General features: G+C 45.8%; 1 protein-coding gene across 1 annotated transcript in view; it reads left to right on the forward strand.

The window, feature by feature from the left end:
- The window catches only part of Capn13 (calpain 13), a 58,284-nt gene that overhangs the window by 11,047 nt on the left and 31,882 nt on the right, over positions 1–15,355 (forward strand). The window contains exons 2-6 of the mRNA XM_038319358.2: positions 548–620; positions 1,617–1,732; positions 7,424–7,560; positions 14,061–14,235; positions 15,054–15,128. Coding sequence (XP_038175286.2) covers positions 548–620; positions 1,617–1,732; positions 7,424–7,560; positions 14,061–14,235; positions 15,054–15,128 — 576 coding nt within the window. The remainder of the gene's footprint in view (positions 1–547; positions 621–1,616; positions 1,733–7,423; positions 7,561–14,060; positions 14,236–15,053; positions 15,129–15,355) is intronic.

Here is a 15,355-nt window from a genome sequence, read left to right on the forward strand (position 1 = left end):
CCTGACTTTCTTCAGTTATGAAGAGCAATGTGGAAGTGTAAGCCAAATAAACCTTGTCCTCCCCAACTTGCTTTTTGGTCACGGTGTTTCATTGCAGCATCAGAAACCCTAACTAAGACAGCCATTTCCCAGAAAAAGCTTCACTCAGAGAAAGTGTAGTCCTGATATTTCTCAAAGTCTCCTCTGACGAATGGATCCTATTCACTTTTATTTGTTTATAACTGTCTAATAAAACACAGGCTTGTTGGGAACAGACAGGCTGACTATTTGATATAAAGATCTTCAGGCCTTATTTATGACGTTTCCTTGTGTAGTTTCTTTGTGCATTTATTGCCTGTCTTGTCAGCTACATATATACCCCTTTAACACCTGCTTTCCCAAGAGCCATAAAACCTAAAGAACAAAGGAAGTGTCCTAATTCATATTTTAGGCACCTATTTAAGAATTAACCTCTGTCCCTCAAAGGCAAAGTGAATGATGCTGTGGGTACCACACCGAGGCAAAGAGGAACGAGAGAAGCTCATAACCTTTCTTTGTCTTTTGTAAGGATTTATCAGAGGAGCCCCCTCACTTCATCCTGGAAGGGGCAAGCAGATTTGACATCCAGCAAGGAAAAGCAGGTAAGAACATTACAGCTTCCATGCCAGCCTTTCAACTTGGTATTCACATGGGAAATTATAGTCTTAAGCTAAGTTCATAGACACCTAGCCAACCAGCAGCCTGTAATCTGCCCACTAGAGTCTCCACTACCTAGAGAAAGGGCCCCTCTGAGGGTCTCTTTGTGATTGCTGCTCTGAGCACAGTGCCCGGAGAAGGTCAAGGCCACTCATCCATCAAGGGAAAGCAGAGAAAACTCCTGCGTGGATTAGAGAGACCCCTGCATAGAAAGGGGCAGGGCAAACATTAGCAAAGAAAAATACAGGTGCATTTTCTGAAGTTATATAAAGTACCATTGCTGACTCTGTTCAGTTGTTAAAAAAGATTACTGGATGTCAGCCATGGGCAACTATAGGAAAAGGATTCCAGGAGCAAGCAGAACCCCTTCATTGTCAAAGCCTAGCTGGGGCTTCCCTGGCCTTCCTTACCAGACTTACCCATCCTTCCCCCCAATACCTACATCACCAACACTGGATCCTCTTCTCCATCTTGCTTGGAACTGGCTCGGTAAATCCTTTTCCCAATTTTCCTTCCTCAGGGGGCAAAACTTCAGCATAGGTTGGATCTCTTTAGATCCAAACCCCAAAATCTTAACTGTTCCAAACTCTAAATTGCTTTGAGTAGTGCCCAGAATCTCAAGAAGAAGATTACATACCTGATCTCACTCGACAGGTCACAGTCTAAACGCAGGTGTGAAAACTAGGCCTTAAGCTTAAGTCTGAGTATATGAGAGAGACATGAAGCATAAAGGAATTCATATTTAAATTTTAGTCTCATTCTGACAATAATTGATTATGTAGGTGAAAACAGTTTGATTTTAAAATAATTTGAAAATGTTCTAGTCTCAAAGATTTCCAACGGACACTCTATTGGTAGGAAGATTTGCTAACTCTGTAGAATTCCTGGGGTGGGATTTCCCAGCACAAACCAGTTTCCGTTATGACTTTATCCCCTACCAGGAGACTGCTGGTTCCTGGCAGCACTGGGCTCCCTGACCCAGAACCCGCAGTGTCTGCAGAAGATCCTAATGGACCAAAGCTACTCACACCAGTATGCTGGGATCTTCCGGTTCCGGGTAAGTACACAAATCTGTTCCTTCCATGATGGGGGACTCTTGTGAGTCACGGCCTGGAAGCCTGAGCAGGAAGTGACATCTGTATGTCAGTTAACCCTTTTTCCTCCAAAACAGGGTTCTGCCTTTCATTTATGGCCCAGTCACACATAGAGAAGTGGGGGGGGGGAATGTTTGCATGGAAATAGAAATGGTAGGACTAGGACGTTAAGGGGTCCTTTGGGCATATTTTGAGGGGTGCGTGACAAGTAATGAAAAAACCACTGACCTAGAACCCTAAAGGTAACAGCCACTAAGTTCTCGCCTCTTATTCCTGCACCATGCCATGATATTAGTGGCATGAGTATCAGGGATTGCAGCATCTGGGAGGATGTGTTCTGCTTCATTATTCATTTTTCTTCTCTCAAACACCTTGCTAATCCTTGCGCATTTCTCTCCCATGGGAATTTTAAAATAATTTTGTCTAATTAAACAGAAAAGCCACTGTGATGTAGAATGGAACAGCGTGCAATTTATGTATTAATTTGGAAAAATTACATTTTTATTGTTTTAATTATTCCTTTCCAGAAACACGGTATATCTTTCTATTTATTCAGAACTGATTTTATGACTGCCCATAAAATGTTACAGTTGCGTTTTCACATTGGTGCTGTACCCTTCTTGGTAAATTTATTCTCAAATATTTTACAACTGTATAGCCACTGCGAAGCTCTTTTGGCTCTCCTTCCCCACTTTCCAAGTAGATGTTGAGGAAAAAGAGAAAAACAGCCACCTATTCCATAGGAAACTCTCTGGCTACCTTACCGAATTCTATCTCTAGTTCTCCTTTATTTTTCGATGGTTAAATCTGGATTATTTTAGTTACTTAATGATATGATCTTCAAGCTGCTGGAGCTGCTTCTCCTCTTTGAATGCCCTTAGTTGTTACTTTGTCCTTTTGTCTTATCATACCCTTTGACTCAGAGTGACAAGAGTCAGTTCTGTCCTCCTCTGGATTTTAGGAAGGGACTTTCCTGATGCCACCAACTTCAGTTTGCTAAGAGTTTCATTAGAATGTCAGTGCCTACGTTATATCTGAAGGCATTTTCTGCGCTGTGTTACTTTCTAATCATGGTTGAGGTATACTATCTTTGTAAAGAGAACTGCTACACCCTTGGTTATTTGAAATAATTTGAGTAATGTTTGCTAATCAAACATTCAGCAAAGTAGACAAAGAGGAAAGTAAGCCAGACAGTAGTTATATTACCTCACTCCACCTCTTTTTAAAATATGACTTCTTTAAAATAACATATTGCTTGTATAAAGGCAGTAATGAACAACCTAACCACAGAAGCCCAGTAGATCATCACCCCAAAAATAGCCACAGGTTTAATCAAAATTATAATGCAGAATAAACAGAAAAAGGGGCAAATTTTATGTCTAAGAAGAAACTACGGATGTGTGCCAGAAATGGATCCAGGTCTAAGGGACCATCTCGGTACATGCCAGCTGTTACACAGAGCAGAGCTGTTCCCATCCGGAGTCTTCTTCCTGTGTTTAACTGTCTGAGGTCATCACCTCAGCAACCCTGGGAACTATCCCCTAGTGATCACATCACCACTAAGTGACATAATAAAAGATAAAATGGCAAACGATAATATGACTTCTTTAACTCTTCTAGTGTAGCCAGTAACTATTAGTTGGTTTGTATCGCTTGTTTCTCTTGGAGTTATTTCTTTTTTTGCTTTTTGTTTTTGAGATAATATAAATACAACATTTCTTCCTTTTTCTTTTCTCCCTCCAACCCTTCCATATATCCCTTCTTTCTCTCTGCCAAACTCATGGCATCTTTTTTATTAATTGTTATTATATACATAATATGTATGTGTATATGCATACATATGTACCTAAACATAACCTGCTCCATCCAATTAACGTTACCCACATGTATGAGAACATGTATGTACTAGAAGGCCCCGTGCAAGCTTCCAAATGAGGGAGGCCACCAACACTCCTACCTAGCTATGATGCCTAGGAACCACAGCAAGGACCATAACCCAACAACCCTGAGGGTGCAGTAGTGGTACACAAATCTTGGTGGGTAACCAACGGCTAATTATAATGAAACCCTCGCAACAAGAAGGAAAACATTTCTGGTACTGGGAATCTTGCTAACGATCCTTGCTATAGAAGTCATTTCTCATGAAAGAGAACCTGCAACCACTACTTTACTAAATCAGCACAATCCCTGACAACACTCTAGACGTTTGTTCTTATACCCGCAGATAACCGGAGTTACTTACTAATATTTATGCTTTACCAGAAAGAGTGTTTCCCAATATAATGTCTTAAAGCTGCTCCTGAGATTCTGATAGTTCACTTAATATCTTGTTATCTGTAAGCCAGCAAGATGTTTCAACAGGTTTGGGCCAACCAAGCCCGATGATCTATGGTCAAAACCAGGATCTATGTGGTAGAAGGAGAAAACCAATTCCAGCAGGTAGTCCTCTGAGCTCAACATGTGCCGCATCAGGAGCACAGACACACCCTCTTACGTCTTTGTTTTTGACTTAATTATTGGTCTCACTTTCACTGTTAGGAGTGATTTTTTTTTGTAAGAAAGATTCAACAATCATTTTTTTATTTTTCAATATCTTTATTCATTTGAAATAATACAAGGCGATTATTTGTAAAATATACAATTCTCAAGTATTAGGTAAATCTAGCACCATCCTCTATTATCATTTTGTGATTTTGTAAGTTTAGCAATAATCACATTAATCTATTATTATTACAATAATGAACATCATCAAAATGCATAGTAATAACTTCAACAATCAGTTTTTGACAGTCTCTTCCACCCTCATTTCTTCTTACCCTGAGATTTTGTTCTATTTAACTTTATCAGATAGAAGTAATTTCTTTTTTAAAAAAAATATTTATTTATTATGTATACAATATTCTGTCTGTGTGTACACCTGCAGGCCAGAAGAGGGCACCAGACCCCTTTACAGATGGTTGTGAGCCACCATGTGGTTGCTGGGAATTCAACTCAGGACCTTTGGAAGAGCAGGCAATGCTCTTAACTGCTGAGCCATCTCTCCAGCCCCTAGAAGTAATTTCTTGCATAATTTTCTGAAACTACTTGAGACTTTATCTGCTCTCACTGAAGACCATCCTGGTTTTTTCTGGGATATCCTGCCATGTTCCTTTACCTCGAAATTCCCATTGTCCCACTGTCTTAGTATCTTCATTGACGTAGAAAAGTCCAGTGTCAGCCAACATTACATGTAGCATGCGCTGTCAAACTTCAAGTTTCTAAGTATCTATCTCTCCTTGGAGTTCAGAAATTTCTCTAGAGTACATTCAGATGTGCACCATGTAAAAATTACTCTTGGAGGCTGGAGCAATGACTCAGCAGTTGACAGCACATACTATCCTTACAGAGGACTTGAGTTCAGTTCCTGGCATCCACATTGAATGGATTCTGCCCACAACTACCCACAACTCTAGCTCCTGAGGAACTGATACCATTTTCTGGCCTCTGTGGACACCTACACACACACACACACACACACACACACACACTCAGGCACACACACACACACACTCAGGCACACACACATGCACACACTCACATGTATGCACACACTCACATTCATACACACACATGTGCACACACACATGCATACATGCACGTGAACACACACACATACACACACACACATATGCATGCACAAACAAAAGAATGTAGTAAAAACTCCCCAGTATCAGCTATAGTGCTGATTTCTGTAGGTCTCTTTCTACCACTCTGAACTTGGACTCTACTTCTAGAAAACACACAGTGCCCAGGCACATCAGATGCTTTGCCCAGAAAAATTCTTATTTCCCTGTCAGGCGCATAACATTGGCAAAATGGCACCTACATGGTTTTTGAAGGGTTTAAACACTGTCCGTATGCCTGTCCTCTTCCCCCAAGAAATAGGACATGGCCATATTTCTGACTATCAGTCAGCTTCCTTTATATTTTGTCTTTATATTGTGTATGTATATGTATCAAGGCTTATTTAAGTACATAGAATAATAATGAAAGCTCATCATGTTTTACATAGTTATATACACATATGCTCTAAGTGTGTGTGTATTCTTGATCTCTAGCAACAGCAATCTTATCTGGAGTTCTCCTCGCATAGAGAAAGTATGCTTGGTCAGTCTTACTAGCGAGAGAAGAATGAGATGAAGTGATTTCTAAGACAAAACTGGTTATCATAGTTCCCTTGTCCCAGGGCCCTCTCGTTTGTCATGACACCATCCTGGTTGCTGAATAAGGAAGCCGTACGATTCCGTAGATCACAGCGGCTCAAGACCACTCTTTCTCTCTTGCTGTCTCATCTGCTCTCAGTTTTATCTTCCTATGTAGTTCTTTTATCTTTACCATCACTTGACAGACTGGAGGTGGGGTCAGGGTTAAGTAAGTGTCTTGCCTACTAACTGTTATTACATAGTAAGAGATAAAACCAAAGTTCAGTTCTATCAACTGGACGCTACCCTCTCTCTGCTTACCCAACTAAGGCCAAAGTTTGAATGTGACTCGCTTTCCTCGATGGTTCTCAATAGCAGCCCTGTTTCCTGAAATTCCCTGCCTACATTATCCAGCTGTGTCCAAGCCGGCTCCAGTGCCCTGGCTCATGAATGACCGTGAGAGCATCCTTTCCCTGTTTGCATTGACATCCCAGTCTTTGACTCCACCTCTGCTCTGACAGTGTGTCCTCAGGTGGGTGTGACAACCCTGAGATATCCAGCTGTGGAGTGGGTGGCTTGGATGAGAGCTCACATCCACCCCACTTTAGCAAGCCCAGCTGGAGGAGACTTACCTCCATCCAGTTCAGCCCTAAACCCGAGGTCCTGCTGTTCCATCCAGCCCAGTGGAAACCAACAAAGGAACTTAAAAGGCTACCTTTGGGATGAATGTGCCTCATTTTCCAACGTCCCCGAGTGAACCATTCAGAGTTGAATACTGAAGATGAAAGCAGTCTGCTTTGGAGAGGAACATCTGGCTCATTTGTACTCTTAGCAGTAAGAGCACCAGCCAGTTCCATTTCTCTATTGTAAGAGCAAAGCCAGTGTGACATGAGGACAGAAGGGCCAGAGTCAGGCTGTCACGGCTCAGTCCTCCTGAGCCAGCCACATCATTCTGCCTCGAGGCGTTTGCCCGTTCTGTCTTCATCGTTTGAGGTGCATTTTCAATATGCCTGTCATGCTTTCTTCCTAGAGCCCTCTGCTCCAGGTCAACTGGCCTGCCCTGCCACAGCCCTGCACCTGCCGTTCTTCTCGTTAACATATGCTTCCCCTGCTGCCCTGTGTGTGCAAGAAAGATCTGGACACTCCTGTGTCTGTTTGAAGCTCACAAAAGATTTGTCAAAATAAGGCTATAGTTAATTGCAAAGCCGAAGTAGACCCCCACACATCCTTCTTCCCTGCCTGGATTTCTCTGAACTAACGGCCTTGTTTTCATGATTGGTACCTCCTTTATTCCTCTTGCCATTGAAGAGGACATGCACATGCCCCTCGGGTTGTGCTATTGTTCTGGATTGAGTTTGTTATTGGGTCATGGAAAATCAAGTTCCAAAAATAATGTTTTGGCTTAGGTCAGCAAGCTACAGAAACTCCCCGCTGCCCTGGCTGTACTAAGACATAGCCTCCTCTTTCTTCCAGTTCTGGCAGTGTGGCCAGTGGATGGAAGTGGTGGTTGATGACCGATTGCCTGTCATAGGCAAGAACTTCCTCTTTGTGCATCCTCGCAGAGGCAACCAGGAATTTTGGCCCTGCCTGATGGAGAAAGCCTATGCCAAGTAAGTATGAGTGAACCTCTCCGCCCGGTTTCAGTGCAGGCTCTGCTTGCCTAGTGTCTTGCCCTCACAGATGCCTCCTGCCAGCCGGCCCTGAAGTTTACAGTATCTGTTCTGAAAGCAAGCAATGTCCTGGGTGTGGTGAAATCATACTTTTGATACAGAGATGGGAAACTGAGGCAGGTGGGTTTTTGTAACCAGCTTAGTCTACCCAGTGAGGACCAGGGATGCCAAGGCTACATAATCAGACTTTGTCTCAAAACAAATCAACACTGTCCATTTGAGCATCAGGGCCCTTGTCACCCAGGAAAACAATCTCTGTAAACAATCGCCAAATTCAAGGTTTTGGTACTGGGGCCATCAGAAGGGACCCACAGACACGTAGTGAGGTGTGGACTAGACATCTGGACTCATGTAAGGTTAACAATTAGAATCTAGATGAAATATAGTTGTCCTTGGTATCTGAAGAAGAGTGGCTCAAGGATCTTCCCACAGATATTAGAAGCCATGAATTTGAGGATCCTTATATAAAATGAAATAGTATTTACATATAAACTACACACATCCTGTATGCTCTAAATCATCTATACATATATTACAATATAATTCCTAACATGATATAAATCCTATGCAAATAGTTATTAGACTTTATTATTTAGGAAACAATGACGAGGGATATTTGCACATGCTCATTACTGACAACATTTGTTTCCAACGACTTTCATTCCATGGTTGGTTTCATAGTGGGTGCAAAGGCTACAGACTCAAAGAACTGGACTGGCTATCATCCTGTGCACACTCTGATGTGCTAAAGATGAAGAAATGATCCTGACTCCCTGGTCTATAGAGAGCCAGACTAAGGTTGCTGGAAGACATGACATTTGAGCAAGGAAGGATGGGTAGGATAGAAGGATGGGTAGGATGGAAGGATGGAAGGACAGAAGGATGGGTAGGATGGAAGGATGGGTAGGATGGAAGGATGGGTAGGATGGAAGGATGGGTAGGATGGAAGGATGGGTAGGATGGAAGAAGGATGGAAGGACAGAAGGATGGGTAGGACTCTACAGAGGGGAGAGGCAGTGAGAGGCAGACAGATGAAAGCTTGGGGGAAACACTTCAAACTGTGGTTCAGGAACCGAGAGGGTCCTGTATGGCTCCTTTGAGATCTCATTTGGATGGGGGAATGGTAGACAAGCCGGACTTTCTCCTTCTCTTGTGGTCCACACAGGATGTTCAGGGACCACCTTCTGGTCCTGACAAGTTCAGAACTTGTATGCACCCAACCTTGCTTGTTTTCCTTGGGCTTTAAGGGTTACTTGTTCAACAGATGCCCACTGAACATTTTACCATATGCCAGGCACTGTGTTTGGCACTGCCTCAGACCCTTGAGCAGTCTGGATCGAGTGAATATGTATAATGATATGTACACACACACACACACATCTATATAGAACAAGACACTGTTCCAAAAGACTCTTACAATGCCTGAGAGAGGTTCAGGCTTTCTACAACCAAAAAAGAAAGAAAATGCAAATTTTTAAAAATTTTTAAAAGTCAGACAGTACCCATCTATGCTCTCAGACTACAAAAGCTAGGTAAGGCCAAGTGACTGTGGGGAATCTAGGAAACAGCCTTGACGGACACGCCCTGAAACAGCCTTCTAAGGGCCACTTGAACTCTTAGATTTCTCATAAGTATATATCACACCCCATGTGGACACTCCTAGAGGGGCTCTAAGAGGACTGGTCTGGGCTATTCCCAATGGCACTGTGGATGGGGTGTGAGATACCCAAGCCAGGATGCACAGTTACTCATGGACAGCCACACAGCAGTCAGAAGCCACAAATGCAATCTAGGCCCAGGCTGATTCTTGGGGGGGTGGGCTCAGAACAAATGGGGCAAGAAACATGCAGTAAACTATGAAGCCGCTGTGGGCATGGATGTTAGAGTCACTGTAGCATGCATTTTACAAGAACACACAAGGAAGAAACGTTGCATGCTCTGCATCCTGAAATGGTTGGAGGGAGGAAAAACCCAGTGGCTTATCTGACTCCCTGTCTCATCTCTGCTGACGTCTTCCTCAGGATAGTCTGCCTTCTGGCTCCTCCTAGCAGACCTGGCCTTGTGGCCTTGCTCCTATTCTCTCCCGGGCTTCAGTCTGCTCCTCTGACCCTATCTCCTGCTCTGTATGAGGTTCCCGTTGCAGAGACTGGCATTCTAACTGGCCAGGCTTACACTGGGTCCCCGTTGACCTTCTCAACCATGGTCAGGGCTCAGCGGCCATAGAACCCTGTAATTAAGAGCTGTGGGTGAGACTTGTTTCCCCCAGAGGGATGCATGGGCAAAGACAGAGAGAACAACACTTCAGAGGGGGAGGAGGAAGTCAGTCAGAGCTCACAGGAGAAAGACCATGATACAGTCCACATCCTTGGGGGGAAAGGGACATAGGGCTGGAAGGCTCCTTCTTCACACACGAATAAGGTGAGCATCCAACACAAGACAACAGATGCAAGCAGTTGAATTGCTTGGCCACCTCCTGGGATGACCATCTACAGTGGGAGGGGCTCCATGTAGCAGGGTGTCAGCCTGGCTGGATTCACAATCTAGATTAAGAGGTTCCTCCAGACCCATCTGTGTGCGTTCTTTCTTTCTTTTTCTCTTTGAAAGGCAAGATATGGAAAAACTAAAGTTGTTTCTCGCTTCTTTTGTCTGGAAGAGCTGTGTGCTCACACTGGAGAAAGAAGTCGAGATAACAGGCAGAGCTGTTGAACCAGAGCGGGCGTTCTGGGAGGTTAATTCACTCCTAAGCTACTTACACAAACATTGCCATTATCTTTCCTAGCTAGATCCCACCCTTATCACTTCTGGGCCTCATTTTTCCCCCTTATGTAAAAAGAGAGAGCCCGGGAGAATTAGAAAGCTTGAGGACGGAAATGATGACTTTGACCCCATTTTGTTAACAGCTGACCTAAAGCAATCATTCAGCCTGAGAAGAAAAGGGAGACTAAGCCCAAATCCGACATACTCCCGCCTAAAGAAATCTAGCTGGGGATAAAACGTTTTGGACGATTAAAACTCGTCAAAACCTTTGCCCCCACCCACCCACCCACCCACATGGAGGGGAAAGCTACAGGATGCAGAAGTGAATGCCAGCATTTCAGAGCTAGGGCGCTCGGAGAGGCCTCTGTGGGCATGGAGCACTCCCTCCTGGGAGAGAGGAGAAGACTAAAGCTCAGAGGGTTCCCATCATTTGCCCAAGGTCACAGAGAAGTCAAGACCAAGCTGTCCTCCCAGCTGTTGTTTCTACAGAAAGAAATGTTGTGTTGGGACCACCCACACAAACATGGAGAGGATAGCTGTCAATGGCAGGGGCCATGCTCCCTCTGAGGGCATAGACATAGCCCAGTGGACAGGTAGACTCCCAATTCCCATGTGTCACTGTGCTGGGGAGTCCTGAAGTAAATTAATCAGATCGGTCAAGTGTCAGGCAGAGCAATCTGATTTGGAGATTGAAGAGATGGGGACAAGATCTGGCAGGCCGCGCGTCAGCCAGGGCGGTGTCTCTGTGGGCCAGAACTGCAGCATCCCAGCCTCCTTGCTGTCAGGCTCAGGTTAGACGTCTGGATTCTTCTGTTCCGTCACAGAATGGGGGATAGTCACTTTCTCAAGATGAGGCTCAAACAGAGGGATAAGGACAGGCTCACCCAGAATTCCTGGGTTCAGGTAACAAGGCATAGTGATAGATGTGGTGGGCACTGTTCTCTCTCTCTCTCTCTCTCTCTCTCTCTCTCTCTCTCTCTCTCTCTCTCTCTCTCTCTCTCTCTCTCTCTCTCTCTCTCTCCATTTCCCATCAGCAGCTAGGGCTAAGAATAGTTACCATGTTCCTGAAGTCTCAGCAGGATCTGTAAGCCTGCATCTATAAAGAAGAGACCCAACTCAACTCCCTGTCAAAACATCCAACAGCTACTGGGACAGGCTTTGTAAGCACCAAGGACAGACACTGAGTTGGGAGAAGGTTCCGGAATACATGAGGAGGAGTGCTGACAGTGGCAGCTTGGACAGGGAGCTCTTCCATTGTTAGTGGTACCTCTGTGGTGACAGCAGACTATCGTGGGTGACAGACCTGAGATGTAGCCCAGAGCCATTGAGATGGGGAACATCAGTGAGGAGGACTCAAAACCCCAGCTGCTTTCCTGGAACAACCACATTCATGGGTCCTGCTGAGAGCTGGGAGGGAGCCTTGGTACAGGCATGAGGACCGGGGCAGTGAAGCACTAATAGACTTTGCAATGGTCCTTCTTAACTTTGCCGTCCTTGGTAAATAGCAAGAGTCAAGTCGTCAGACCTGAGTGGGCATAACCCTGATCAAAGGGAACCTGTGTCACTGACTGAGCAAACACCGTGGAGATAAATAATTTAAAGTCAATCAGAACCTGGGGTCACAGGGAGGCCAGGGAGGGGATAATATCAGCACTCATTTTAAACAATGTGGGTAAATGTCACATGAGTGTCCCTGTAGACTTGCCCTTTTGGTCTGTGGATCCTTAGGTTTCTGTAACAAGAGGTTTTTCTAAGCAACCCACGGCATGCGTGCCTGGGACACAGTGGCTGTTTAACACATGTTTACCAACATGAATTTGCTGGAATTCAATGTGGGTTGAGGAGGAGAGCGACCAAGGCAGAAATAGGATGAGAGAGGAGTGTTTGGGGCCCCATTCTGACCTAGTCCATCCTGCTGTGTCTAGTGGAAATCCCAAGAACGAAACGGAGAAGGGTCACCTCCAAGACCAAATGCCTTGTTACCGGCAGCGGTGAGAGTGGACCCAGGCCCAGACTCCCATTTGATTTTATAGAAGCAGAGGAAACAAAGAGTCATGGCAAGAGCCCTGGCCATCGCCCGTGCAAGGCTCTGCATCTGCTTGCCCGTAGGGTTCAGATGCATGGGGTCTGGCAGGGACGGAGGGGAGGGCAGCTCCTGCCTTCAGGAGACAGCCGGCGGGCCTCCTTCTCCTATCTTTCGTGTCTTGCCATGGCTATAGTTCAGTAACCCCACTGAGCGGCTGACTTTATGGCCCCAGTTTTAGCAATACCAGTGTGATTGTTTCAGTGCCCCCTTTCCCAGAGATCACAGGCTTACCCCAACACTCTCGTCCACCCTGCTGGGTCTACCATGCTCCACTGCAGAGGTTCTCAACACATGGGATGTGACCCCTTGAGGGGGGATATCAATGATCCTTTCACGGGGTGTCACATATCAGAGATTCTGCATACCAGATGTTTACATAACAATTCATAACAGTAGCAAAGTTACAGTTATGAAGTAGCAATGAAAATACGTTTATGGTTGGAGGTCAGCACAACATAAGGAACTATATTAAGGTGTCATAGAATTAGGAAGGTTGAGAACCACTGCTCTGCTGGCTCTGGGAGCCTCTCCAATTTGATTTTTCTCTCCCTGAAATACCCTTGGCACTTCCTTTACCCACATGAACCTTAACCCAGAGTCAAGGGCCCTAGGCCCGGGGTCAGTCTGTCTTCCGTCTCCCATGGTTACTTTTTTCCTGTAGGAAATAGAGACCCAACTAGGTCAAAGAGTTTGATTTGTGATCATTGACAGTCCTTTCTAAAGCGATTATGTCTTGATGCCAAGCACTGGTGTGAAGGACAGACTGATCTCGAGCACGGAGAAGGAGGACACACAGATCACCATGCCTCACAATGCTGGCCTTGGCCAGAGGCGCTCTCTCTCTCTGTGCTGCCAACATTCACTTAACTCAGTGACATTTGTAAATGTCCTCTCCTCGAACAGGCAAAGGGAGCCTGAGAAAGCTCATTTCCTTCCAGGCACTGAAAGCTTGTGAGGGGAGCCAAGGACGGTACCTCGATAGTGTGTGATGGGGTCCTAAAGAGGGCTCGGAGAGGCTAAGTCAAATCCTGCCCGCACACAGCCAGGGGTGATAAACAGGGTTCAAACACTGGAGTCTGAAGCAAAACCAGGAAGGAAGCAAAGCTGAGACAATGAGGCCAGGTATTTCTGAGGTGCAGGAGCGTAAGGAGCAGGCAAACGCTGCGGGGTGGGAGAGATCTGAGGGTATGTATGCCCACCTCTTCCTATGCCACCTTCACTAAAGTCTCTCTCCCTCCCAGGGAGATGGGTAGCATTATAAACAAGAGCTCAGGGAGAACAAAGGCTGCTTGTTGCCAGGCTGTACTTAGGGGTGTTAATGGTGAGTCCTTTGAGGGTGGGGGTGAGGTCTTGGTCTTCTTCAAGTATGCACCTAGGGTGGCCCTGCACATGTTGGTGTTTACTGTGTCTTCTGACCAAGGAGGCAGCAACAAAGATTGTCATCAAAATAGCATTCAGTGTTTTCTAGGGACTGGCTCGCCCCAGCCTTCCCTCCTCCTGGGGCCACAGCGGATAGAGAAGTCCCTCTCTAGGGGGTCATGCTCAGGGTTGAGGTACCATCTCCTGCTTCAGGGCTAACCTGACCTCCCCCTCCCAGGCTGCTTGGCTCCTATTCCCGGATCCACTACGGTTACCTTCCTGATGCCCTGGTGGACCTCACAGGAGGCGTAGTCACCATCGTCAACCTGCACTCCTCCCCTTCCAACCTACTGATGGCAGTGAAGACTGCAGTCAAGGCAGGCTCAATGGTGGCCTGCGCCACCCCGAAGGGGGTGAGTAGATGGTGGCTTCCTTGGTACCCAAGAAGTTTTTCTTCAGCTGGGAGTGTCCATCCAGAGTCCTTAAGTAGGGAGGAGATAGGGATTCCAAAATCATATCAGAGGAGAGGAAATGAGCTCAGAGAGATTAAGTGAGGTTTCAGAGTCACATGGCAAGGGGGCACTGTGTATAACTGTAATGGAGTTGATCCCCAAATCCTAACATACTGCTTTCTTATGGCCAAGAGCAGCATGGGGGCCAGGGTGACCAGAAGTCTTTTGAGGTGTCGGAAAAGGTAACTGTAGCTGTGTGTATCTCCCTTGTGTTTTCTTTATATTTATAAAAAGCCCAAGTTCTCACCAGCCAGAGGAGTAGCAGGTCTCATAGCCTGCATGACCTCCAACTTATTTGAGTCTATTCTAAGATGCCTGACTCCCTGTTTACATGACACTTCCTCTACTCTCAAACACTGGCTAAGTCACACTGTTTCTTCTGGGTGTGGGGGTGTTGTTGGAGGGTGGGAGACCCTGTTGGCACGTGTTATGCTGTGTCTTGCTCATGACAAATGGTCAGAGGAGCAAGCGGCCCATATTCCCAGAACCCCATAAGTTTCATAGTTAGTAGAGTAGGTAGTTTCTGGGCATGAAACATTGGGAACTCCCAACCAGTACTCTCCATACTCATACTCCTATGAAGGGTTTTACACACACACACACACACACACACACACACACACACACACTTCCTGCTGAGGGTGGGTAGCTCACTAGCTAAGTTGCTGCCTGAATGTATTTTTCTGTTTCCCCAAAGCACTCTGTCTATTCTTGTGCAGTTGACAGATGAGTCCGAGGTGATGGAGAACGGACTGGTGAGCCAGCACGCCTACACAGTGACGGGAGCTGAGCAGGTGAGGCTAAACTACCAACCTGGTGTCTGTCCCCTGGGATCCTCTAAGCAAGAGTCGGGGTCAGATGACTGCAGCAAGCCCAAGAGCTGACGGGAGTATTTCTTTCCCTCAGCCTACCCCAACTCCCTCCTCCAGCAGTCTCCATCCCTTCCCCAAAGTTATGGTGCCTCTGGCCCTTCTCCCCCAAGACCCTTCTCCCCTTAAGTCTTTGCTCTCTGTGAAGTAAT

The sequence above is a fragment of the Arvicola amphibius genome, chromosome 2 (genome assembly GCF_903992535.2).
Source record: "Arvicola amphibius chromosome 2, mArvAmp1.2, whole genome shotgun sequence".
In the NCBI taxonomy this organism is placed as follows: domain Eukaryota; kingdom Metazoa; phylum Chordata; class Mammalia; order Rodentia; family Cricetidae; genus Arvicola; species Arvicola amphibius.